We start from the raw sequence: 27,944 nt of genomic DNA, 5'->3' as shown, positions 1-27,944 counted from the left end.
TGGTGGTGGTAGTGTGTGTGTGTGTGTGTGTGTGTGTGTGTGTGTTTCCCTTCTTTTGATTTTGCTGGTGTGAGATTATTTCCTGTGTTTTCATGGGTGTAGTTAATATCCTTAGGTTGGGGTATTAACTAATATCCTTAGTTTTCCTTCTAGCACCTTCTATAGGGCTAGATTTGTGGCTGGATACTGTTAAAATTTGACTTTGTCATGGAATATCTTATTTTCTCCAAGTATAGTGATTGAGAGTTTTTCTGGGTATAGTATTCTGGGCTGGCATCTATGGTCTCTTAGAGTCTGGAAGACATCTTACCAGGCCCTTCTGGCCTTTTGAGTCTCCATTGAGAAGTCAGGTGTAATTCTAATAGGTCTGCCATTATGTGTTTCTTGGCCTTTTCCCCTTGCAGCTTTTAATATTTTCTTTGTTCTGTATCTTTAGTGTTTTGATTATTATGTGGCAGGGTGACTTTCTTTTCTTTTCCAATCTATTTTTTCTGTAAACTCCATGAACCTTTATTGGCATCTCCTTCTTTAGGTTAGGAAAGTTTTCTTCTATGATTTTGTTAAAAATATTTTCTGCAAAGCAACTGTCCTCAGTGCATGAGCCAGCTTTTTGGAACCTAGTTGTTGTGGATATTGCTCTATATAAATAAAACACTGATTGGCCAGTGACCAGACAGGAAGTATAGGCGGAACAAGGAGAGAGGAGAATTGAGGGAACAGGAAGAAGGAGGGGGAGACACTGCCAGCCACCGCGAGGACAAACAACATGTAAAGATGCCGGTAAGCCACGAGCCACATGGCAAGGTATAGATTTATAGAAATGGGTTAATTTAAGATATAAAAACAGTTAACAAGAAGCCTGCCACAGCCATACAGTTTATAAGTAATATAAGCGTCTGAGTGATTATTTTATATGTGGGTTGTGGGACTGTGGGACTTGGTGGGACCTGGAGAGGTCCCAGCAACACCTAGTGCCTAGACTGAGACACTTTGCACAGCCTTGGCGCAGGGAGGAGGGGATTGGACCTGCCTCAACTGAATGTATCAGGCTCTGCTGAACCCCCAGGGGAGATGTTGCCTTGGAGGAGGTGGGAATGGGGGATGGGTTGGGGGGGAAGGCTGGGGATGGGAGGAGGGAGGACAGGGGAATCCGTGGTTGATATGTAAAATGAATAGAAAAATCTCTTAATAAAAAGAAAAAGAAAATAATTTTTCTGGGCCCTTGAGCTGTATTTCTTCTCCTTCTTCTATTCCTATTATTCTTAGGTTTGGTCTTTTCATAGTGCTCCAGATTTTCTGGCTCTGTCATATCTTCTGTTCCTTAGATTCTCTCTGCCATCTCTTATATTCTGTTGGTGATCTTGCATATGTAGTTTCTTTTCACCTATCTATATTTTCCATCTCCAAGACTCCCTCAGTTTGTGTTTTCTTTATTGCTTCTGTTTCCATTTTCAGGTCTTGAAAAGTTGAATTCATTTTCATCACCTGTTTGTTTGTGTTTTCCTGGATTTCTTTAAGGGATTTGTTCATTTCCTCTTTAAGGGCCTCTGTCATCTTCTAAGATTGGATTTAGGGTCATTTTCTTGTGCTTCTACTGGGTTGGAATACCCAGGGCTTGCTGTAGTAGGATAGCTGGGCTCTGATGGTACCATCTTGCCCTGGGTGTTGTTGATGCTGTGTTTATGATCTGGGTTTTGGGTTATTTTCAATTTAGGTGCTGACTTCTGAGTTTATTTTTGTTGGATGGATGCTTTCTGGATGTTGTCGCCCTTGCTTTCTTTTTCCTCTTTGGTCTTCTGGCCTGGGTGGCCTATGGTTCTGGTGACCAGCAAGTCTTCAAGTCCAGTAGTGTGTCTCTGCTGGTGTTTTGGTAGTCTGCTTGGCCTCTGGGGTTTGGGGTGCTTGCTTTGCTTCTGGGGTTCTAGGGTTCTGTGAACTGGCCTGACCTCTAGGGTTCTGGATAACTGTGTGGTCACTGGGGTTCCTAATACCAGCATGGTCTCCAGTAGAGTGGATGTCTTCTGGGGTTCCTGGTACTTTTGTGGCCTCCAGTAGAACTGGAGTCTTCTGCTGGGTTGTGGGCCCAGATATGGAGCCCAGGGGAGGAGGTGCTATAGAGGACTGCTGGGTGGGACTTAGGGGTATTAGCAGGTGGCAGGCAGTGTCTTACCTGGGGTCCCTAGTACCAGTGTGGCCTCCAGTAGAGAGCCCCTGATGAATTTATTAGAGTAATGGATTTTATTAACAAATGTTCTGTCATTAACCTTACTATGATCTTGTAGTCTTCTAATATGCTAATAAATTCTATTTGACACTATTTTATTTAAAAATTTTGAGTCTTGGGAAGGCAAAGAAACTGGTGTTTCAGAATTCAACCTCACTGGTAAAGTCTCAATTAAAATTTACTGCTTTTGTCAAATTAACAGAAAATAAAATCTGGAAAATGAAAAAAAATTTGAATCTTTATAAGTGAGATTAATGTATGTTTGTGCCTGTGAACACTATAGTGATTTCACCAAAAATTGTGGACAATACTTTCTCTGGTTGTTCTCTGGCCTCAACACACATGTGGACATGCACGTACACACACACACACACCACACACACACACACACACATACATGCACACTCACAAATAATAGTAAACCAAGGAAGATGTCTGACAAAGAAAAGAGACACTTGAGTAGAAGGATATAATAACAGCCATGACGAGTAAAAATGGGGATTATTCAAATCTCAGTGCACTTGTCTGGCTCATCACTGTTACAGGACAAAAGGAAGATAAAAGCAGAGGCAGCCAAGGGTAGATAGAAGAGTTGGGAGAGGCAAGTGTCAGGGTAACAAATGTGGTGGCACAAATTAAAAGCAGGAATGGAAGAGCAAACCCTGACAAGCCCAAAGACAAATGGAAGTGAAACCTGCCCTGGTGTCTCTGCTCTCTGCTCAGAGTTGAATAGTTCCTTTCTCTGCTTCCACTGCCACATGCATGGTCCCTAGAAACATCTCTCTGGAATCTACTCAAAACTTGGAAGACCATAACCACCTGTAATTCTAGTTCCAGGGATCCAACACCTTTGGCCTCTGAGGGCATGCATGCCTACACATGGTGCACACACATACACATAAGATAGGTAGGTAGGTAGATAGACAGACAGATAAATGGATGGACTGACAGACAGACAAATCATTCTGATAGCTGAAAGCATTCTTAAGAGAAGTAAAATCCCAAACAAGGAGATGTAGAGTGAGCAGGAGAGGGCAGCAGGGATCTAGGCAAGAGATGTTGCAGTCAGATAAGGATTGTAGCAGCAGAGCATCAACAGTGTTGATCCATGTGATAGAAAAGAGGTGTTGAGGCCAGCATTTGGGGCCTGAGTAATTAGGAATGTGGAATAATTCATATATTTTATATATATATATATATATATTTGTGAAAGTATATTTATTTTAAACATTGAAAATTTATAGATTGATGGTTCATCATTTTTCCTTCAGAATAATAACTTCCATGATTATTATAACATTTTTTCTCAAAGTATTTCTTATGTTCATTTCTCTTAATTGGTGAATTAGCTCTTCCTGGATAGAAAATAAGATATGTATTTCATTTTGACCTTGCCTAATAATTAATCTGTTATTAATTAATCTATTAATGATTTGCAATGGGCATATGGGAAAGCACTCTTGTTAAAAGATGAGGATGAATTTTGCTTCTCTTAGTTTGGTTAATATTTATAGCCTTAAAACCTAGTTACTAGCCTGACCTGCTGATATACACTTTTAATTCTAGTACTCAGTAGAAAGAGGCAGGCAGAACTTTGTGAGCTTGAAACCAGCTTGGTCTACACAGCAAGTTTCAGGCTAGCCAGTACTACATAGTGAGACCCTATTTCAAAAACACCACCACCACACACACACACACACACACACACACACACACACACACACACACACAACCCCCCACCCCACTGCCACACAAAAAAATCCAACAACAACAAAAACCAATATAGCTGTTGATGGAAGCCTTGGACTTTGAGGCTGAGGAAGAAACTAAAAGTGATTATCAGTTGTACCCCAGTAAATCTGTAAATTAAAATATAAAATTAAAAAGGAGGCAGAAGAAAAAGGAGAGGACAGCTTACCCTAAAACACAGGTTCAGTTCTTTCAGTTTTATAAGCTTTGTTGGGAGGCAGTACATTTGTTTCTTTTGTCCTTTAAGAATCAGTCTTCCAGAGAGAGGAGCTGTGGCTAGATATAAAGAGGTGAGCTGTGGAGATGGGCCGTTTTTTCCTCATCCTTCTGACCTGAGACTAAAGCCTAGTAAGTTTTTCCCTATCAGTAGAGCTCCCCTGCCTGTGGGCCTGTTGAGCATGTTTGAGGCCACACCAGGGCATGCTTACCCAAAAGTTGTGGACCTATCAGCCACCTGTCTGTGTTCAAACTGACCAACCCTAAATGAGGGGAAGAGGAAGATCCCCCCACCCCCCACCCCCCGCAACGACCCTTAAAACCCATGTCAATCCATGTAGCTAGAGTTTTCTCTAATCCTGTCTGGCCCACGGTCAGGACAAATCTCTCTCACCTACCAATCCTGTAGTCGCTTAGAACCAACCGAGTAAACACACAGAGACTTATATTGCTTAAAAACTGTATGGCCACAGCAGGCTTTTTGTTATCTAGTTCTTGTATCTTAAATTAACCCATTTCTATTAATCTATACTTTGCCACGTGGCTCATGGCTTACTGGTATCTTAACATCTTTTCATGGTGGCGGCTGGCAGTGTCTCCTGACTCAGTCTTCTACTTTTCAGAATTCTCTTCTCTCGTCCCGCCTATACTTCCTGCCTGGCTACTGGCCAATCAATGTTTTATTAACCAATCAGAGCAACACATTTAACATACAGAACATCCCACAGCACTTTTCCTTTTCTTTTTTTTTAAAGGAAGGTTTTAACTTTTACATAGTAAAATTACAGATAACAAAACAACTATTAAGCAAGAATTACAGTTACAATATTTAGTCTATTTATAATAACTAGTCTATTTGTATTTGGCAAAATTAAAGAAGATACCCTATCTATCTTATATTTGTGAGTCTAAGGTTTTATATCTAACTTACCTTTTATTATAACTAAGGAAAATTATAACTTTAGACTTTAACTACATCAAAGACCCCAGAAGGAAATACTATTACCTGAGAAACAGGAGAAGAATGCAAGCAACTTTTGGGAGTCTTGCAGGATAGACAGAGACAGCTGGCAGCCTGGACAGTCACCTAATGTTTTTTTTTAAAGTTGGGGCATCTGTTTTTAGCCTACAGGCCTAGAGTCTTTTCTCTGTGTCCTGTAGAATGTCTTTCAGTTTCCTCTGTGAAGCAGGAACCTGAATGACCATTTTGTCAAGCAAAATTCAGTGGTCACCTTTTTATGGGTCTTGTATGTCCAGTTGATCAAGCAGTCCAGGCAAGAACAGTTTCTTACTCAAATGGCTATTCTTGCCAAGGTGAAGATAAACTCCATATAGAGTGTCTTCGATGCACATCCTTGTGTCTGAAGTAAATTGGTGCTGCTAGGAGTAGACATATCTCACTGTCCAGAAAGTCTAAAATTTTAAAAACATTTTAAATGTCATGTTTTGTAGGTCTTTGAAGTTTTTGAAGGTTACCTATCTATCTGAAATATATCTATATACCTACAAAACTTAACTAACATGCTACAAGTTTGACTATCATAGAAGAATAATTATTTTATTACAATTTAAATGAGTTGTATAAACATAATATTTTAAACGAGTAAAAATACACATACAGTATAACAAAATTAACTTTAAATTTGTATCAATAAACTACAATCCACAGCAATGTAAAACATTTTTAAACAAGTTTCTCTTTAAAAGTAGGTTTAATAATCTACCCCTTTATCTCATTATTATCTATATTGTTTTCTTTTGTTTTTTAGAAAGAGATTGTATTTATAATCAACCTGTTTTAAATAAAAATATTTTTTTTTTTTTGTCCCACACCAGAGGGCTCTTTTGATATGGGACACAAGAATCTTTTAACCCTTTTTTTTTTTGGCAGTGTATTTGGGTTTAGAGAAGGGGTGAACCAATTCCATCTCTAAAGCCAACTTGGTATATTTGGGAATTTGGGCATAGCTTCTCTTACTACTTCTTGTTGGAGGGGGTCGCTTTATCTTATGGGGACACAAAGAAAATTTTAGGATTATGGAGTAGTTCGTGAGGGTGTATCATCTGAGCCAGTTGCCTTGAAACCATTTTGGATTTTGGATCATCTGGGCCATGGTGTCATCTGAGACCTTTTTGGGGGTCTTGGCTGGTCAAACCTGATGTATCTTAATCTGGAACAAATCCATAGCCTCTGGCTTTTTGTGGAAACAAAAGCAGAGCCTCCTTTCCAAAGCAACATATCCTTACATCTAAATTTTGAAGTCAAGGTACCTTTAAAATATATATACTGGCTTAACTCAACAGCTTTTACTATTAAATTATTTTTTTGTAGTTAAAAATCCCAAAGACAACACAATCTAGATTTTTTGTGGAATATGTATCTTTACGTAGTTTATTTTTTATAATACCTTTAATGTCCCTTTAAAGACTTTATTTTTAAAAGTTATCGATTTGTTTATATAACTGTATATTTTTTTCTTTGAAGCCTACGTACATTTTTACATATATTGTAAACCATTTGAAGTCTTATTTCATCTGAATCTGTCTTATTGTGTAACTATTGTTTTAAACTATAGCAGTTAGTACTAAAGCAGAAGTCTTGGCTGTTAGCTCCGCCCAATTTAGTTTTTCAACATGGTGGAGATAATTTATTGCTAGAGCTGGGAGCCATAGTGGGCCTCTGCTTTTATCTAAGCAATGTATAGCCCAGAAACCTTTTTTTTTTTTTATTCTGTCTCAGTCTTCTACTTTTCAGAATTCTCTTCTCTCCTTGTCCTGCCTATACTTCCTGCCTGGCTACTGGCCAATCAGTGTTTTATTTATTAACCAATCAGAGCAACACATTTAACATACAGAACATCCCACAGCAAATCAAGGTAAGACTGGGTTTCAGTCTCCCAAGGCCCCTGCATTGTACCAGATCTTTCTTTCTGTGTGCCTTGTTGTGTATATTTCCTCACACCTAATTTTTTGCTGGCAAACAAAATAAATATATAAATCTTTAAATTATTTAGCCTAGAGATTGAGGACTGAAAACAACACATCCTCGGTTTTAGGAATACTTCAGTCCAAAATTTCTCTGTGATTCTTGCTAAGTGTTACAAGCTGTTTTGTCTGATGATACTGAGTACGATGGCGTGCCTTTCCTCTGTCTTAAGGGTCTTGTGGTGTCCTGGAGTCATTATTTAACCATTAGCATCTTTCTTTTTTCCTCCCATTTATGAAAGGAGCAGAGTGAGGTTGTTGATTTTCTTTTCATAGAAATTTTACTTAATGAATGAACAGAAACAATCATTTTAAAAGTATAGTTCTTTTATTTTGTGTGTTTATGCCTAAGTGTCTGTGCACCACATGTGTTCAGGAGCCAGAAGAGTCAGAAGTGACTCAGATCCCTGGAACTGGAGTTTCAGATGGTCATGAGCTGCCATGTGGATGCTGGGAACCAAACCTAGGTCCTCTGTAAGAATAAATGTTCTTAACCTCTGAGCCATCTATCTTGGCTAGAAACAAATAGTTAAAGGCAATTATATGATCCATTAAATTAAGTTCCACATGCTTTCTTGTGGACTATTATGTGCTCTGCATATACTATGCTGGAAATAAGAACTGAAGTCTAAAGATGGCCAAAGGTCATGTTTTCAGGAGCTTGCAATGCAGTATAGAAGAGAGATCAGTGAGAGGTTGATAAGAATGCTGTGTGGATGGCTTCCACTCGTGAATTCCCTCCTACTACAAACAACTGGATGACTGGAAAAAATGTGGAAACATGATTTTAGATATTCAGAACAAGAAATGATGCAGGGTTGTGATCCAGTGGAGAGGAGAAACACATTAGCACTGTCTTGTTTTTGCTCTGCTTTCAAAAGGATGCAGTTTTTAGTTGCACAGGGTGGAAGGACTTATGTAATGCAAAGTGGTTGGTTGACCTGAAGATGTGAAGATTGGCACTTAAGGAGGCTAGAACTTACAGGACAGGTCCATGAAGAGAAGAAATGTACACTGAAATCGGGAGCAAAATTTAACCTGTACTCATGTGGAGGATTTTTAACTGATCCTTACATGGAGGAAACCTTCCAAACAGGACAGAAGTTGTTCCAGGAAATGATAAAGTCGGCAGTTTTGAGCAGTAACATGGAATAAGGAGGTGTTGATATGCCATGAAGTCACAATAGAAAATTTCTATTAAATAGAAAGCCCTACTTGATAAAGTTAGATTGAGTTAACCTAGGGTGAGGGCTGGAGTCATGGCTCAGTGGTTAAGAGCCCTTGTTGTTCTTGCAGAGGACTTAGTTGAGTTCCCAATTCCTACATGGTGGCTCACAATCATCTATAACTCCAGTTCCAGAAGATTCAATGCCCTATTTTGACTGTGGGAAACACCAGGAACATGTATAGTGCACATATACACATGAATGCAAAGACTTTTACACAATAAATATAAAATAAATTTGAAAGAAACATTAAAAATAGATTAAGACTAAATGTTCTCATAGACTCACCCTATAAAAATGTTATAAACAGTGTCTGACTCTGACCCAAAAGCACTTTACTTTTCCATTAATACAAACATCAGCAAGCCTTAGAAGAAGAAAGCAAAACTCAAGCATTCAATGATATTGCAAACAAAATGTGTGATGTGCAGTATGAAAACTGCTAGACATGTTATCAAGTGAAGGTTATAACTTACAGCAGTGAGGCCATTGGAACAGCAAACATGTAAACAGAAATGACAGAGATGATGCAATTAGAAGAAAAAACGAAAACTGTCCCAATACATGTAAGAGTAGCCAGGGCCATGAATATAATGGGGAGCTAAATGGACAGTATTGAAAAATAAGCAAATGTAGAAAAATAATTTGTGAGATCAAGTGCCTTTTACTGATAAAACATGTAGTCAACTAAAGTTAGAAGGGGACTTCCCTCAGCCTAAAGGGTATTTATGAAAAACACAAAGCTGATGTTATTCTTAATGGTAAAAGAAGGAACATTTCCCACCTAAGAACAAAGTAAGTGTAGCCACACTAATCATGACTACTTAACACAGTACTGGAGATTTTAGCCAGGGAGTCAAGTAAGAAAGCAGATAGAAGGCATGCAAATGAGACAGGAAGAAGTTAAAAATTGAAAGAGGTTGTGTTACGGTTCAAGTGTGAAATGTGTTGAAGGCCTGGTCCCCAGCTCCTGATGCTACTAAGAGATAATTAGATCATGAAGTCATAGCTGGTTGGCCTAATGGGAGTTAGGATCTAGTTGGAGGAAGTAGACCGTGTGGGGATGTATTTGTTCCTATCTACTTACTCTCTACTTTCTGACTTCCACGAAGAAGCTCTACTATGTACCCCCACCTCAATATTCTGTTCCATGGTGGGCCCAAGAGAAGTAGAGCTGGAAGGCTTTGGACTAAAACCTCTGAAGCTGAGAGCCAGAAGAAACCTGTCCTCTCCAAGACTGTTTCTCTGAGGTAGTACCTCCACTGATAGTCTAACCTCTTTATGAATCCCAAGGAAGCCAGGGAAAGCTCCTGGAGCCAGCAAGCTCAGCAGAGCTGCAGGGTGTAAGTGCAGCATGCAAGACTGAATCATTTCAAGTGCATTTAAGACAATACTATTTATAGGGCTGGAGTGATTGCCCAGTGGTTAAGACACTTGTTGCTCCTGTAGAGGATTCAGGTTGTCCCCAGCACCCACAGGTGGTTCACAGCCATCTGTAACTCCAGTTTCAAGGATCATCTAGCCTCCTCTGGCCTCTGCAGGCACACACCACACACACATTCATGCCAGTACTCACATACACAATAAATAATTTTTTAAAAAATTAAAAGAAAAATCTATTATAATAATATTGAAAAACTAAAATACTTAGGAATGTAGTCAATGTATCAAAATTAGCTTCATACCTGAGAAATAATCAGCAAACTGACACTGATATTGATGAGAAAAGATTCAGACTTCCCAATTATAAACTTCCGAGGAAGTAAAGTAATAAAGATAATGTGGCATTGGTAAGAGATGGTCATGTAGATCAATTAAATTTAATTAAAGCCAAGAAGTAATTTCTTTTATGGTTAGCTGATTTGTGATTATAATGTCAACATAATTCATTGAGAAAGAATAATTTCTGCCAGTCTTAATACTGGGCAGCTCTGATACTGTACAAAAAGTCACTTACGATGGACCAAAATCCTAAACTTGAGAGCCAGAGAGACAGAGCACTTAAAACAGAATACCTTGAGTAGACAGAGCACTTAAAACAGAATACCTTGAATAGAGGCATTATTGTGATATGCATACAAAGTATAGATAATTTAGACTTCTTTAAAGAATGTTATCTACAATGGGAAAAGACCCACTAATTGGAGAAACTATTTACAAATCATACATCTGATAAGAGTGGTAGCCAGAATATGACAACTCTTACAAATATTGGAAAGATAACCCAATTTTAAGTGGACAAAATATTTATGTAGACATACCCCAAAAGATAGAGGAAAGGCCAAATCAAATTCAACATCAGGGGAGTGCTAATCAAAACTGCAACAAAATAGCATAAGCGTGGCTGTAAAGGACCCGTGGTAGAGCTGGCAAGGATGCAAAGATACGGAAAACTTCATCATTGCTGAAGGAATGTGGTATGCAACTGCTTTAGGAGACAGGTGATTCCTCAAAACATCCATCCTAAGAATGGGTGGATTAACAATTCTATCCTAGGCTTTTAAGAAAACTAAACAGGAGCCACATAAGAACTTGTACAAATGTGTTCACAGAAGCACCAATTATAGTAACCCCAAAGTATAAGCAACCCCAAACTTTGTCAGCTGCTGAATGCCCAAACAAGGTATATCTATATGATAGAAATTGGAGGAGCTCATTAAAAAAAGAATAAAACATAGGTGTTATGAGTCTTTCTGTGTCCCACCAGCCAACTCCCAAATAATGACACAGAGACTTATTACTAATTATGAAAGCTTGGCCTTAGCTTAGGCTTGTCCCACTAGCTCTTATAATTTAAGCCATTTATATTAATCTACATTCTGTCATGTGGCTCATGGCTGTTACCTCTCTTCCTGCACATCTCACTTGTTCTGCATCTCCTCACATCTCCTGCAAGCCTAGATTTATCCCTCTGACTTCCTCTCTCTCTGCCTGGAAGTCCCACCTCTACCTCTTGCCTAGCTATTGGCCATCTGGCTTTTTATTAGACTAATCACAGCAATACATCTTCACAGAGTGTACAGATATTCTGCAAATATTTCCCCCTTTTTGTCTAAATAAAAAGGGAAGAATAATTATCAAGTAAGAATTACATTTACAACATTTAGTCCATATGTATTTGGCAAATTCAGAGAAAGTACTATATTATGTATTCTATCTTAGTCCACAGTTTTATACCTAAACAATTTTTTATCATAACTTGTATTACCAACCTAAACCTATCTTTTTAGACCTCAAAACATTTTCTTAAATAAACAACTTAAACTTTTATGTCTCTCAACCTTTATAAACTTTATATCTCTTTTGTAAGTTTTTTTAAAATTTGCTATCAAGGAAAACTGTAACTATCTAGTTTTCAACCCTCATCGAAAACCTGAGAAGGATATAATATTACTTGAGTAAACAGGAAGTGCAGAGCAAGAAACTTCCAAAACTATAGAAATGACAAAGACATCTGGCTGCCTGTACAGTCACCCAAGGTTCCTCTGTAATGTTGAGCATCTGTATTTGGCCTACAGCTTCTGCTATGGCTTGCTATTAGCTCTGACCCCCAGGCAACTTTATTTATTAACATACAAATAAAATCACATTTCAGTACAAATAAAATATCACCATAGTTTCCTATGGAAACAAAGGCATAACCTCTCCCACAACACAACATATTTTGTGATTTCCAGTTTGAAGTTAAGACATTCTTAAAATATATAGGTTGGTATAATATAGCAGTTTCCATAATCCAATGTCTCTCAGTAGCTGTTTTTCTTGTTTATTAGTACTCAAAAAATTCAAAATTAATGAAGCACCATATAAGGTCCAAATTCTCTGTGTTATAATATTTTCCATCTTTACAGTGGCTTATTTTTATATTACTTCAGTCTTTTTTTAAAGACTTTATTATTTTCAAACTATTTTTTCTATGATTGTCTATGCCTATTTTCATTTTTTTCTTAAGCACCTAAGCACCTTTTTAAGTATACTGTACTTTTTTAGTGTGTGTGTGTGTGTGTGTTTGTGTGTGTGTGTGTGTGTGTGTGTGTGTGTATACCTGGCTTTAGTAAGCACCTGTAGCATTTTCTGACTTCACAAGAGAAATCTTAAATTGTAAGGCTATGGTTAGGCCCTCTTTCCATGTGGCTCTAGTGGCTGGCTTCCCCCACCCCCTCGGTTCACCAAGAGCCTAGTTTCATGCTGGCAGGTTTACTGCTCCAGCTCTGGGAAGTTGTTGAGTCCACTTTATGGAGTCCCTGCAAGTGGCTCTGGACTCTTGGAGAGGCCCAGGCGGCAACTATTGGCAGTCCCGGCTTGTGTGACTTCTCTGTTCGTATGGTTGTGCCTCACTTTGGAATGCCAAATATAACGAGTCTATCTCTGTCCCTCCCAAATAATGACATGGAAACTTATTATTAATTATGAAAGCTTGGCCTTAGCTTAGGCTTGTTTTTAACTGGCTTTATAACTTAACCCATTTATATTAATCCATGTTCTGCCATGTGGTGGCTTTTACCTCTCTTTCTGCATATCATACTTGTTCTGCATCTCCTTACATCTCCTGCGAGCCTAGATTCATCCCTCTGACTTCCTCTCTCTCTGCCTGGAAGTCCTGCCTATACCTTCTGCCTAGCTACTGGCCATTTAGCTTCACAGCAACACATCTTCACACAGTGTACAAATATTCCTCAACACACAGCTACATGGTACAACATAGACCTTAAAATTATTGCATTGTGTGAAATAACCCAGACACAAAATTATGCATATTATGATTCTTCTTTGATTCATTGACAGAATAGGCAAATCCATACAAACAGAAAGTGCAACAGTGGTTGCCTAGGAGAAGGAGGATCTGGGGAAACTAAGCAGTGTGTACTAACAGAAGTGGAGTGGTCCAACGTAGTAATGGCAGATGTGGGACCTGTTAATATTCTACAGCCTGCTGAATTGTGTGCTTTAAGGGGTTAATTATACCATAGTTGAGTTGTATTTCAATAAAGATGTTCTATGAAAACAAAAAGAGCACTAGGGTTTCAAGAGTACAGTATCTGATGATAATTCCCTAGAAGGTATATAAGCCAACCAGAGAGTGCAGAAACATAGAGGGGAATTAAGACTTTAAAAAACTCAGAGACCTACAGAATATGGGATTGGAGTCCCAAAATCAATGGCAGAAGAGTAAATTACTTAAAAAACTAGGAGACAAGTCTTAAGGACAATTGGTGTCATTTGGGAAAAATTAAAGGTGTAGGTAGAGGCTTTTAGGTATGAGAAACTCAAGTGGCATTGGGGAAACTGTAGTCATGTCCTGGCTTGTGTGGAAGTCACCCTGAATAAGTTTCAGTCACAATGTGTGGCTTTCTTATTATCTTGGGAAGTTGTGAAGTTTTTCTTTCATTTGGTGGTAATGGAATATTTCTGTATCCCCTTTTGTTAGCCCAACTAACCTATCATACTAGTGATTGATGCATGCTGGTTAGTTTACTAAAGACAATTCCTTAAGTGATCAAGAGAATCCAATTGGGACTTTAAATTGACCATATGCTGCCTAGATTTTTATTGGATGACAAAGGGTTAATAATTGATGCCATATTTAAATACACCAAAGCCTAAATGCTTTCTTCTATTTATTTCTCTATATTTTCAGTTTTATATTTTCTATTTCTGTGAATAATGCTGTTAGAGATTTTATGGGGATGGCCCTGCACATGTATACTACTCTGGGAAATTTGAATAGTTTAAAGGTATTGATTCTTCATGAATGGAGTTGTTTCTGTTTAGTTGTGTCTTCATTGTCTCTCACCAATGATAGTTTTCAGTGTACAGATTGTTAACCTCCTGATTCAATTTATTCCTGGGTAACTTTTTGGTGATAAATGTATTTGTTTCTAGAAATGAAGTCAATGGAATGTAACAATGCCCAGTTACAGGAACTTCAAAAACAAAAAAGTCAACTGTTAAAAGAATTATTTATTCTCCAGAAAGAGCTTAAAGGTATTAGCTTCTTGAGTCCATTTGTCTTGCTAGTAAATACAGTGTTCTGCGTATGACTGTGTTGGGTTGGTATTTAAAGACACATTATCCTAGTGGGTGGTGCTTCTGCTGTTTTACAGAAATAATGGATAGAGCACACAACTGAATTGGTTACTATTACAGCTGCTTTTTGTCTGTTTTTTTTTTTCCAGCTGTGGGGATTGAGTCTGGGGCCTGACACGGGTTACACAGGCTTTCTGTGCTGAGCCGTGCCTTCAACTCTTTACTATTTTTTGTTTCAAGAAAGGGCTTAAGTTGCCCATCCTGGTCTTGAACTTGGAACTCTCCTGCCTTAGCCTATTGAAAAGCTGGGATTACAGGCCTGCACCACCAGACCTGGCAAGAGCTGATATTCCTTAGGTCCAAATTCTGTGAAGATCTTTTGTGCCTTTAATTGCTATGTTAAATTAGAAAATAAGTATCATTTTTATGTACATTTGATATACAACACAAAAATAAGAGTTTTTCATGAATGATTAAAGATAACTTCTTTGTTCAATTATTAAATGATTATAGAAATTTTCTTAATTGTTTAGTTCTTAAAGATGAAGAGACTGAAGCCATTTATACCACCAAATACCTAGAGGCAGAAAAAATAAAAGTCAAAGAAAAGCCTCAATATGATGCTGAATGCTTGAGGTAAGCCTCTGTTATTATGTTTATACATAAAATTTAATAGTGGGTTTTTTTTAAGCTAAATGGATTTCAGTATAAAGCTGAGAGTGTGTTTTTAAAGCCCCAGATAAAGACGTCGTTTGCATCTTTGTGTATCCTGAAACTTGCTCATAGGCAAACCATCCCCTGGCCTGAACATACTACATGTCAGTTCACTACACACAGGGAATATTGGGGAATTCATTCTTTCTTTATAGTTCATAGACTGTTACTCTCATTTCAGTAGTTAATGCTGCTCCCTTTCTGTCAGTCCTAACATTGTAGTTTTTACAGTATCGGATAAAATTCACAACCTACTGTCTTCCTTAAAACGTGTTACTCTGCTTTGGGTCTATGTGGAGTACTTCCATGCTCTTACTCTTAGTATAATGTAACAATAACTGGTGTTTGAAATTACCTTAAGTCCTTCTTTTGGTTTTGATGATTATTGACATTTCATGGTCACATTTGCCAGCATTGTTGGGATTCATAGAAGAGCCAGCTGCATTGCTGAGTCTATAGAGGTCAGTGGAGCTTGCTTCCACCTAAATCACACAGGAACTATGTCCAGCAGAGCTGGCTGAACAAATGCTTCACATTAACAGTGTATTGTCCTGACCACCATTGGAAGAGACTGTGAGAAAATATTTGCAATTTAATTTTATGTTAGTTTATAAGCATGAAATGTCATGCTCTTGGGCAATGTGTGGATGAGGATGAGTTTCTGTGATGATGTCTGCTCATTGTCTTCTTACAATTGTTAAATGGCAGAGCCCACAGGTGTCATGTCCTGGGCTGTGAACAGGCATCCAGTGTGAACTCTGGCTTTGTTATGTGGGCACAAGCATTTCCCCTGAGTTAAGGTGAAACACCCAAATCTGTGAGAGAATGTGAGAGAATGTGACAGGAAGTTTGGGGAAGAAACATCAGTGTATATGCCTGGTCCATTCCTTATTTAGTACTTACTAATGAGATGCCAATATTTATCAATTGACATTTTAAATCTTTTTATATGAATAATTATTTTATCTAGTAGAGCATTTCATTAAAAAACCCTAATTGTAAAGAAAATAAAAGTGTTGAACATTAGGATTTTTGGAAAAAAGATCAACTTTTCATTAGTGGAATAGCAAGAAACTAAAGATAAGAAATGATATTAGATTTATTGAACATCAAAAAGGTTGAAATTAAGCTGATTGTATTTTAAATGTGGATAATAACACTTTATATATATTATATACATGTATATGTTTAAAAGTATATTGAATCCTCTACTAGTTGCATTTTTCTTAAATTTTCAGGTTTGATCTATTTTTCAGGGTAGATATTATTTTTACAGAAAGATTTCCAAGACTTGGCACTATTTAAAATTTAGGCCAGATTATTCTTGTTTTAGGAGTTGGTCCTATGCATTCTAAGGTATTTAGTAGTTACCATGTGCCCAGAGCACTCCTTAGTTCTGACCACACAAATGGTCCCTCCTGTGTCAGGATAGCAAAATTATTGCTCATTTTCATTCTGCTTTTACTTTACTAGAACGTACTAATAATGTTTGTCTATCTATTTCTTCAGTAGTCCCCTCCTTACCCACTTTAATTTCTTTGGTTTCAGGTATCTATGGTAACTGTGACCTAAAATTTTCCACAAATATCTTTACATATAAACAGTCACCCTCTTCCCAATGTGAGAAAACATTCCAAGATGCCAGTGGCTGCCCAGAGCCACAGACCCAAACCTGGTATATACTATTAGAAACACACATTCCTGTGAGTGTTTAATCTATAAATTAGGCACAGTAAGTGATAACAACTAATAATAAATAGAATAATTTTAATATTCTACAATAAGTTATTTAAATTGTATGAGTTGTTTATTTCTGGAATTTTCCAGTTAATATTTTCAGATTAGGTTGAATGAGAAGATTAGACTCCAGTTAACTGAAACCCTAGGCAGCGGGACTCGTGTGTGTGTGTGTGTGTGTGTGTGTGTGTGTGTGTGTGTGTGTAAAATTCTTTTGTAAGGATTATGGTTTATATTTTTTAAAGTTAGCCTGTTTTCCAGGTGGTTTGATGGTCTTGTTTAATGCAAAGTGCCAACCCCAGTATTTCTGCAACAGGCAAAGGTATAATGAGACCTTCTATAGGTAATATTTCCCTATTTATTTATTTCAAAGGTTCTGTTTTGAATAGGGTGGGATGAGTTAATATGTACTAAATGTGCGGAAGTGGAGATAGGGAACTAAGAAAGCCTTGAGTGAATGTGTGAAGAGTGGATTAGGTCCTGAATGAATGTGTGTTGTTGACTTGGGCAGGGCCATGTCAAGGACATTAGGGCCTCAGACCCATGGGAACTGGCAGAACCTTCCTCTTGATAAGGCTCAGAGGCAATGACAAAGCCTCCCCCTGGTCCATATACAAGTGTTTTTTTTTAATGAGTAATTGACAAATGTGTGCAAAAACTGACACCTATAGCTTCCTCCTTCCTCTGTGATGACCATATCCTGAGGCTGCAGCCTTACAGAGACCTCCCACTGAGACCAGTCCCCCCCCCCCCCCAGTGCTGAGCCTAATATAAGCCCTAAGCCCTGGCTTCCATGTAGGTGTATCTGCCTGTGTGTCTGCCCCTTCTTCATTCCCTTGTTGCCCCAGTCAAATTTATCGTGAAATCCAGAGACTGGGATGATTCATCAGAAGCTGCATGGAGGGTTGTGTTGCTGACAGTCTGGAGAGGACAGCGGGTATGAAATCCTAAAGTCTCAACCTGGAGGTTTATAGGATGTAAGCAGAACTTACTGTCCCATTAGCAGCTCCCAGTTAAACATGCTGAAGCTTATACTAATTACAAATGCTCAGATAATAGCTCAGGCTTGTTACTAGCTAGTTCTTCCAACTTAAATTCACCCATTTCTATTCATCTACATTCTGTCATATGGCTTGTATCTTTACCTGTCCTCCAGCATGTCTTGCTCCCTCTGTGTCTCCTGGCGACTCCTCTGACTCCACTGTTCTTCCCAGAATTCTCCTAGTCTGGCTCTCCTGCCCAATCTCTCCAACCCAGGTATAGGTCAGTTGGGTCTTTATTAACCAGTGAGGGTAATACATATTTACAGAATTTAGAGATTGTTCCACAGCAATAGTGTTTACAATTTCTACTATTTCCTAGGTCAGTGACCTTGGGCAAGTTAACTACCTATGCCTCAGTCTCCATATTTATAAGTAAGGTTGACAATAGAACTCACCTCAGTAAATAGTCTCAGTATGTATGAATACCTTAGGACAGAAATTGACACATAAAAATGCTCTGTAATTATCAGATAACTGGAGTTTTGCTTTTATATCACACTTTATGATGGCTGCATGTATCCCAGCTTCTCTCTCATTTTTCTTTCTGTGTGTTCCTCAAAAGCAGAAGTCTCCCGAAGATTAAGCATGGATTCCATTTGCTTCATGCCCTACCTGGGTGCCTTGGTTTCATCATCTAAACATAATTTCCAAATCTTTGCCCCAAATCTTGCTTAATCTTGAATTCTTCAAATTGATTAGAAACTAGAAATGAATCTGACAGGATATTTCCCCGACTGAACAAGCAGATCAACAAGAACAAAACTCTTATCAGAATTTAAAGCCCTCATAGTCTATACCAGCCCATGTTGTTGATTTGTGATTCTCAAGAATGTGGCACAGGCCTTCACTCTTCCCTGTTTCCCTCTTCAGCTCCATCAGCTAACACCCAGCTCAGTTTCAAGAGCCAGCCTCTGAGCCTGCTTTCTAGGCATTGGTCAGGCCTTTCACCCCAATCCACCTCCATATTTTGTTACTTTTCCCTCCCTATGGGATGTTTCTTGAATTTTTCCACTTCTGTTTCCATTGCTTTTACCCAAGTTCAAGCCACCATTCTGTCTCTCTCACTGGATCTCAGTCACAATCCTTTTTCTGCTTGCCTTGTCTGCATTCGGGTAGCCTCCAGTCTGTGGTAAATTGAATCCCATCATTCCTTTTTACTAAAGCTATCCACTGGCTTCCTAGGGAACATAATGAAACCTAAAGTCCTTGTAGCCTAAATAACCTCAATATGGCCCCTTCTTGCTCTGCTACTTCAAACCTGCCAAGCTTCTGTCCACTTGAAGACTTTTGTAACGACTCTTCCCCTTGCTCCCCAACTTATCACTTTGCTGCTCTAGCTGCCTGCTTATCTGCCCTTGGTGAGCAGTGACCCTTCTAGGTATCAGTTGAAATAGTTCCTTAGACAGTCCTCCCTCCTATTTCTAAATCGTGTCACCAGTTATTTTTGTCAGTAGCATCGAGCAGTTTTCCTTTATACTATATCCTGTCTTATAATTACATACATTATTTTGTCAGTGTCCATTTAAACTATGTGCCAAGTAAGAAGGATCTTGTTTACTCTGGGTACCAATGTTACTTACAGTTTAATACTGTCATAGATGCTAGTGTCCAATAAATAGAGGAAAATGAATGAATTAATGAATTATGGGAGCTTTCCTCTGCTCTTTAGTTCTCAGTGCATAGACTTTTGTTATATTCATGTGCTGTAGTGATGTGTTTCTTTCTAGCACAGTCCAGGAATGTGGGGCCCGACACACATTGTCCCAGTGGTGGAGCCTGAATGTCATTGAATTTTCACTGCAAAAATGTGAGAACACTTATGTGTTGTCAGGGTCGATGCACTGATACCGTGTGTTATAACTACTAGAGTAACATCCTTTGAAATGGGACTTCTTTTCACTTCTAACTAATTGTCTTCAGTGAAAGAAAGAGAGCTAGTTTAACCTCTCATCTCCCCTCTGCCCAGCTGTCTGACTCTGTGGAGGAGGGACTCTGGCCAGAGTTCGGCAGTATGGGACATCACCAGGAGCTCAGGGCCTCCCTGTTCCCATTCGTTTTGGACTGTGGTAGAGATGCATTCCACTGTGCCTCTGCACCCTCAGGATGGTGTTTTTGTTCGTTTGTTTGTTTTTGAGACAGAGCCTGGCTGGAATTTGACTTTTAGACCAGGATGGTCTCAAACTCACAGAGATCTGCCTGCAGAATTCTGCCTCCTGAGTGCTGAACTTAAAGGCACCGTACCCAGTTAACTTAAAGGCAGCTTTGAAGAGGAAAGAAGTTAATATTTGGGTACCTTCAACCTCTTTAAGTCTATTATGTTTAGTTAGTAACTCCAGGGTTACCAGTACACAGTTCTTTAAAAAATAATAATAATAACTACTGTTGCTTATATGTGTATGATGTGCATGTGGGCATGCCTGTGCTACAGTGGAGGTCAGAGGCCAACTTTCAGGAGTTAGCTCTCTCTTTCCCCCTTCACATAGGTACCTGGGGTTGAATGTGGGTTGTCAGCTTCCATAGCAAGGGCTTTGCCCTCTTCGCCTTCTTGCTGGCCTCACTATACACAGTTCTTAATTGTTTGCCTTCTTTCCTTATATATCCAAAGTTGACTGCAAAACTCATTTATCCTCCTGCCTCCACCTCCCAAGTGCTGGGATTATTTGTATGCACCACTCTGGCAGTGTTTTGTTCTGTTTTGTTTTTTCTTCTTTTACTCTGAGTAGTACAAATCACAAAACAGACCACTCTAAGTGTTTCAGGCATTCTTTTTTAACCAATAAAACTTCTTTTCTGAATGATTTCATCTCTTGTATAACCAGTGCTTGGTACAACAAGAAGCTTGTGTTAGAAAGAAATCTATAAAGTCAACATGAGATTTTTCACTCTGAATACTTAAAAGATATTGTGGGTTTGTGAAGAGCTTTAGCAATGGAAAATGCACAAAAATTAATCTGCATCTTCTACTGAGAGACTCTGAGCACATTTCTCTGTGACAATAAAGTCATTTGGAAGCCCCTTCCATGGTCATCCAGTTCAGCTGGTTAGAGAGGGCACAATGATGGTCCTAGATTTATAAGATACACAAACACATTATGAGGTTGAAGTACTCTCAGCCTCTCCAGCAGGTGCACTGATAAATATGCACTTTACATATATATATAATATATGTATAATATATATATATAATATATATATATATATATTTACCCAAGTGTATGTACATATTTAAATTATGACAGTAGGATATTTTTATTGAAAATATAAGAACTATAGTAATATAAAAGGTCACTCTGATGCATGAAGCATAACAACTTTTTAAGGTTTTATGAGTATCCTGTTTGAGTTTATGCATTTTTCTGTCTGTGTCCATGTGTGTAAGTATTTGATGCATGTGTGTGTTCATGCGCATTTAGAACAGTCAGGTCATGGTATCACATTTGTTGCTTGATAGTTTGTTTCATTGTTTGGCTAGGTGTTATAGGCATTCTTCACATTAGTTTAAATTAATGAGCTTCATGTTCTAAATGACATTGTCTGTTTTTAAACCATCATGGCTATGTGTATTTTGTTTTTCTGAAGCAGGGTTTCTCTGTGTAGTTTTGGTGCCTTTCCTGCAACTTACTCTGTACCTCAGGCTGGCCTCAAACTCACAGAGATCCACCTGGCTCTGCCTCCCGAGTGCTGGAATTAAAAGCATGTGCCACCACCACCCGGCGTCTATGTGTATTTTTATAAACATATCCTTAACTACTTACAGGAATATTCCTGACATTATTTAGAATTACTAGCAATGTAGTGGGAAATGTTATCTAGCTGTGCTGGCTAATTTTATGTCAACTTGACACAGGCTAGAACCATCTGAGAGGAGAGAATGCTGATTGAGAAAATGCCTCCATAAGTTCAGGCTGTATGCAAACCTGTAGAGCATTTTCTTAATTAATGATTGATGTGGGAAGGTGTAGCCCATTGTGGGTGCTGTCATCCCTGGGCTGGTGGTCCTGGGTTCTATGAGAAAGCAGGCTGAGCAAGCCATGGGGAGCCAGCACGTAAGCAGCTCCCTCCATGGACTCGGCATCAGCTCCTGCCTCCAGATTCCTGCCCTGCTTGAGTTCCTGCCCTCACTGTTTTTGATACTGAACTGTTATATGGAACCCTTTTCTCTCTAAGTTGCTTTCGGTTATGGTGTTTCATCATAGCAATTACAATCCTAACAAAGACACCAGCCTTCATTTAGAAAATAGTATACATTCATTTGTTCCTTGTTTATAATGGTAAGTGTAAAAAGGTCTTTGCTCAGAAGTTTCTCTAAAAGTCTAGTCAAATAATTGTATCTGAACCCAATCCACATTGACTTTCTCTTTTAAAAACATTTATAGTAGATGAAAATTCTCGTTTAATTTCAGGATCGTTTGTAGCTTTACATTTGTTGAATATTTCTGTTAACTCTGCATCTTTTCTGGTAGAACTTCATTATTTATTCACTAACAGAAGTGTCTCCACAGCATTGATTATAGAGTGTCAAGCTGGGAGAGATCCCTTTTCTGTGAAGTCTTGGCGCATGCTGTAGTTATTGAAGCTTCTACATAAATAGAGAGGAAGTTTGGTATTAGACGCAATTGATTTCAAAGTTATATTCTGTTATAAATGTACCCATTTATCCCTGAAATTTAAAAAAAAATAGTCTTTACAAGTAATATGTAACATTGCAATGATCCTTTTGTGTTCATAGAATTATTATTAAACCTTTAATTCCTGTGCTCAGGAGACAGAGGCAAAAGGATCTCTGTGAGTTCAAGGCCAACCTGGTCTACGTAAGTGAGTTTCAGGGAAGCCAGAGCTACGTAGTGAGACCCTGTTTCAAAATACATGGGAAAGGTGATGTGGAGGCCAGCCACCTGAGCCTGCCTTATCCTCACTTCTTCTCCTCCTGAGGGGATAGTACCTGTCAGGTGGGGGCAGTGCCTGACTAAGGAAAACATGAACAACTGACCATGCCTCTTTCATACACTTACTTTTCATGTCCACTTTCATAAATCATATATGAAAGAGGAATTCCTCCTTTAGCGTTTAAAGATAAAATGGCACTAAGATAGTCCATATGAATTAATATAGAGAAATATATTAAGAAAGTCAAACTATAAAAATGCATAGAAAGTAGAAAAGGCGGCCCAGGGAGCTGGGAGACAGCTCAGTCAGTAATTGCTTGCCACACAGAGTGAGGACCTGAGCTGGGATATAGGAAGCTGGGCATGGTGGTGCACACCTATAATCCTAGCAATTCACAGACTGATGCCAGAGGGTGTCCAGTTTCAAAGAAATAATATGGATATTAACAGAGAAACACACTGTTGGGTTTTCATCGATACTGCTGTGATAAACACTGACCAAAAGTGGTTTAAGGAGGAGTGGGAGTTATCTGACTTACACTTCTGGGTCACAGTCTATCACTGATGGAAGTCAGGGCAGGAACTCGAAACCGAAACCATGGAGGAGCACTGCTTGCTGGCTTGCTCAGGCTCATGCTCAACTAGCTTCCTTATATAATCCAGGACCATCTGCCCTGAGAACAGACTGCACTCAGCATGCAGTTTTGGCTGGCCTGGAACTCATATGTAGAGCAAACTGACCTCAAATGCACAGAGATTCACCTGCCTCTGCCCCCAAGTGCTGGGATTAAAGGTGTGCACCACCATGCCCAGCTTCCATTGAGTTATTCAAGTTTTTCCTTCCAAATTTTTTCTTCAGACTCTTTCTCTCTACTGAATTTCTACTCAAGTCTTGAATTAGTTTCTTTGCTTTATTAATCTGTTTTGGTCTTGTTTTTCTACCCAGGGTTGCTTAGTATAGAAACCAAGGTCCTGCTTGTACTAGGCAAGTGCTCTACCACCAAACCACATCCCCAGCCTCTGACTCGAGTGTTGTTTTATGTCAAGCATTAATGGCTCTTCCCCTTAGCTGTGTTGGTTCAACTTTACGTGATGGATATAGAAAACTTCAGGATGGTTCAAAAGTTAAAGTCATGTGAAAAGAGACAGATAGCAGGGTCTCATTCATTCCCATCTTTCTTCAGCCTCCTCACTGTTGCATATAACCATTTCCATTAGCTTCCGGCTTACCCTTCTGTGTTTCTTTTACAGAAATAAATGGATAAACAAACACTAACACAGTTTATGTGATCTTTTGCATCTTGTTGCCTATCATTTAATGGTGCATGCTAGAATTAACTTACATTTGTTGAAAGAGATCATCTTTATTCTCATGGTTGTATGATATTCTATTGTAATGAGTATGTTATGGTTCCTTTAACCAATTCCATATCAATGGACAGGAAACTTGTTTTTTAATACTTTGATTTACATATCATACTTGTGTTTATGTTGTCTTGTACTTTATATTACTAGATGTGAAAAGGCAGAGCTATAGGAAATAGGCAAATTAGTTGTGTTTCATTCTCCCCACTTGAGGTTGTACCATTTTGGATCTTATTTAGCTAATATTTAAGCAGATTTATTTCTTCATTGCCTCACCAAAAGTATTTGCAGTCAAGTGAGTGAGCTCCATCCAAAAGAAGAGAGCCAGCATCCTTGGATCGAACATTTGAAAGTTTTGTCATGAGTTAGGTGAAACATTTTTATACCTCTAAGAACCACTTGTGTGTCATTCTACAAACTGCTTCTTTAGAACCACCCCACTTCCTTTTGAGTGTTGGTTTGGAAAATGTCTTTATCTTTAGAGAGCCTTTATTTGTGATGTATGTAGTAGATATTTCTTCTAGACTATCATCTCCTGTTAGTCTTTATACATGTGGTTTCTGCTATAGAAAATTTTAACAGAGTTGAATTTAATTTTTTTCTTTTAAATTAAATCACATTTGTATTTGAACCATAGTGAAAGTTCTACCCACTCCTGTCACACACAGCAATTTACCTATGCCCTGTCTTGTATGGTTTTATTTTTTTTTAATATATAAATATTTGATCCATTTAGAGTAGATATGCTGTGAAGTACAGATCCAGTTTTGCCTTTGAGATCAATTTAGTTTTTAGCCATTGCGGGCTGTTGTCCAGTTGTCCCAGCATGATTTATTGAAAAGCATCTTCTTCCCCAGGGAGCTGAGGTACCGCCTTCATCACGCATGTTTTCCAACACATTGTGTGAACAGGATGATAGGCCGTGTAGCCTCTGGAGTCTGTTTTAAATTAAGCCTGGTACATTTGAGATTCATCTATAGTGCTGCATATGTGAGAGGTCTCAGCAGGACATTTCATAAAAATAACAAAATACATTTAAACACAGTACAAGAGCTCAGACAACACCAAGCAGCATCTCAGGAAACTCAACTTCTATACACACCTGCATCTCTGAAAAACAGACATAAAGAGAAAACATGCAGGAAAGCAGAGGGAAAAAGACACATTGGCTGAAAGAGAATGTAGGGGTCTGAGAAAGTGCTGAAGACCCCAGACTCAAATGGTGTGTGAAAGCAAAGAGCATTTATTTTCCAGCATGTGGGGCCCATCACTTGTACAAAATATTGACCAGGGACAAAGGCATGTAGGTCCTTTTAAGAGTAGCTGGGGAAATTCCAGGAACAGCTAAGTCATTTCTAACATGATTGGTCAAACAAGCAACAGTTATATTTATACATTTTTATTTTTGTTTTTGCATATTTGGGCAAGTCCGGGTCTATTTCAGGAGGTTACTGGAACGGTCCTTTTTTGGTCATTGCTTTGAGATACTGTGGGACTGACTCAGACCTTGTCCCCTCTCTCTCCTTCATCCTTGTTGTTAGGGGAATTGTTGATTAATAGCCCTTTGTTTAAGAAACTGAAACTTAGACCCAGTTTGTAAAATGGAGGAAATTTAGACCTCTCAAGAAGAAAGGAATGAGACCTCTTATCTGACATGATGTAACCAGAAGACAAGTAATGACATCTCACACTGAAAGTATAAGTATAGTTTTAGGAACACATGAGTTGATCGAATCCTTGCCATTCTGAAAAAGAAGGCTTTAGCACATTTTTAAAGAGGAAGGGTGTGATTCCAAATAGGAAGGTGGAGTTAGTTCTAGAAACAAGTTCAGCAAAGGTAAATGTAAAAGCTCCCTTGTGATTTTAAGTCACTTTACAAGATAAATAGCAAAGAAAAGTATTAGCACTGTATTTTAGATTTATATGGGAAATGTATGATGATAATAGAATAAAATTTGAGGGGACATTGAAAGTACATTGCTGTACCGTTCTTCCCTGAGTGCAGTTGTGTTGTAGTGTGTGATAAGACAGTGGTGAGTGTGTGATAAACTTAACTGTAATCTGTGTACAGTTTTAAAGTAGGTCTAAGAAAAAAGTCTAGCTGGGTGCACGCCTTTAATCCCAGCGCTTGGGAGGCGGAGGCAGGTGGATCTCTGTAGCTTCGAGGCCAACCTGGTCTACAAAGTGAGTTCCAGGACAGCTAGGACTATTACACAGAGAAACCCTGTCTCAGAAGGAAAAAAAAGTCAACAGAGGAGATAATAAGCAACCCTGTAATAGACTGAAAAGAGGGGGGAGGAATGAATAGCCTACAGGAGAAACAGAACAACTAGAAAAAGGTTGTGTTTTGAGTCCTACCATATAAGCTATGATATTAAATTTAAATGGCTATAACATGCCAGCTAAAAGATAAGAGATTTTCATATTAAAGAGTAATACAGGTGTATATGCTTCCTACCCCAAACCCCGAAAAACCTTAAGTATAAAGAGGTGGGTTAAAAGTTAAAAAAAAAAAAAAAAGAAAGGAATGAGCTATCCTGCACTAGAGCACTAAAGTTCCAGTTTCTTTTCCCCCTCTCCTCTCCTCCTCTCTTTCCTTTTCCTCGTTGAGCTGGATCTTACTGTGTAGCTGTGGCTGGCCTGGCACACAAAGCCCTGCCTGACTCTGCCCCCTGAGTGCCATGGTCTGTAACCTCCTTCCTGACTGTCTCTTGTGTTTTTCTTGGTGTGTCTCTAGTGACTCACACAGTTGACACTATTGCATGTCTTCATTAGACATTGGATCGCTTTTATAAATAGCCCGTTAAGAGTTGGAGGTCTCGTTATGCTTAGTTTGTGCCCATTTTGTGTGTGTTTTCCTTGTAAGTATGTGGTTCTTTGACATGTGGGTATAATCTGCTTACTGGATTTTCTTATTAATGTGCTTGGTGATTTTTTTTATTGCAAGCTTGTTATTTATTCTCCTTCTGTGGAAGACCAGTGGATCTAAATATATTAGGCCTGCCCTCAAAGAGGGGTTTCTGTGGCTACTGTTGGCACACAGGGAACAGAGCTGATCTAAGCTCCTTCCCTTTGAGGGTGTCAGCTTCCACCTGGCTGCTTAGCTTTGTGAGCACATCCTGGCTTGTAGTGTCTGCCCTCGGGGGTGCTTCACACAAGCCAGCCATGGTCAGGACCTGGTGTTCTACCCCTCACACAGCTCAGGACTTTGTTAGTCATTATACTGGAGAAGAAAGAGCTTCTTCCCTACTTTCCACACTGAATTCAGACAAAAATAACCTTTTTTACTCAATAAATTATTCCAAAATTTAAATACACAATTGATAAAAGTAAACTGATGTTTAATTCTCAGTTTGATGTATTTTAATTATGTAAGTATTATATGTTAACTTTAACTTTAGAGCAAAAGCAGATGTCACAAGTAATTTTTTAACGTAGGTTTCGAGTTAGGATCAGAGATGCCCAGTGACTCCCCTGTGTGCTCACCTTCGCAGTAGAGAGCTGGTTCTGTACTTGTCACATAACCCAGGAGGACTTTTTAAATTACTGAAGTTTATCTGTGATTTATTTTCTACCTTTCTTTCTTTGTAAGAGTTTTTCCTCTAAAAATTTTATGTAGTCTGTATAGAATCCAAGAGGGTTAAATTTCCTGAATATTTCTGGCTTTTAACCTGATTCTGATATTTTCGAGGCTACAAACCTGCCACTCCGTATGTCATAAAATTATTGTAAAAGCTTAATATCAAACTAATGAAGTGATTTGCTTTTAAAA

The 27,944-nt window shown here is 38.6% G+C and overlaps 1 protein-coding gene across 2 annotated transcripts in view; it reads left to right on the top strand.

Moving 5' to 3' along the window:
- The window catches only part of Ccdc172 (coiled-coil domain containing 172), a 90,042-nt gene that overhangs the window by 27,962 nt on the left and 34,136 nt on the right, over positions 1 to 27,944 (top strand). For both annotated transcript variants that reach the window (XM_059255982.1, XM_059255987.1), the window contains exons 5-6: positions 14,284 to 14,385; positions 14,961 to 15,063. In XM_059255982.1, the coding sequence (XP_059111965.1) occupies positions 14,284 to 14,385; positions 14,961 to 15,063 (205 nt within the window). The remainder of the gene's footprint in view (positions 1 to 14,283; positions 14,386 to 14,960; positions 15,064 to 27,944) is intronic.

This window comes from Peromyscus eremicus, chromosome 1 (genome assembly GCF_949786415.1).
Source record: "Peromyscus eremicus chromosome 1, PerEre_H2_v1, whole genome shotgun sequence".
Lineage (NCBI taxonomy): Eukaryota > Metazoa > Chordata > Mammalia > Rodentia > Cricetidae > Peromyscus > Peromyscus eremicus.
Note: the sequence above shows the minus strand (reverse complement) of the source record. Positions and strands in the feature narration are given on the sequence as shown.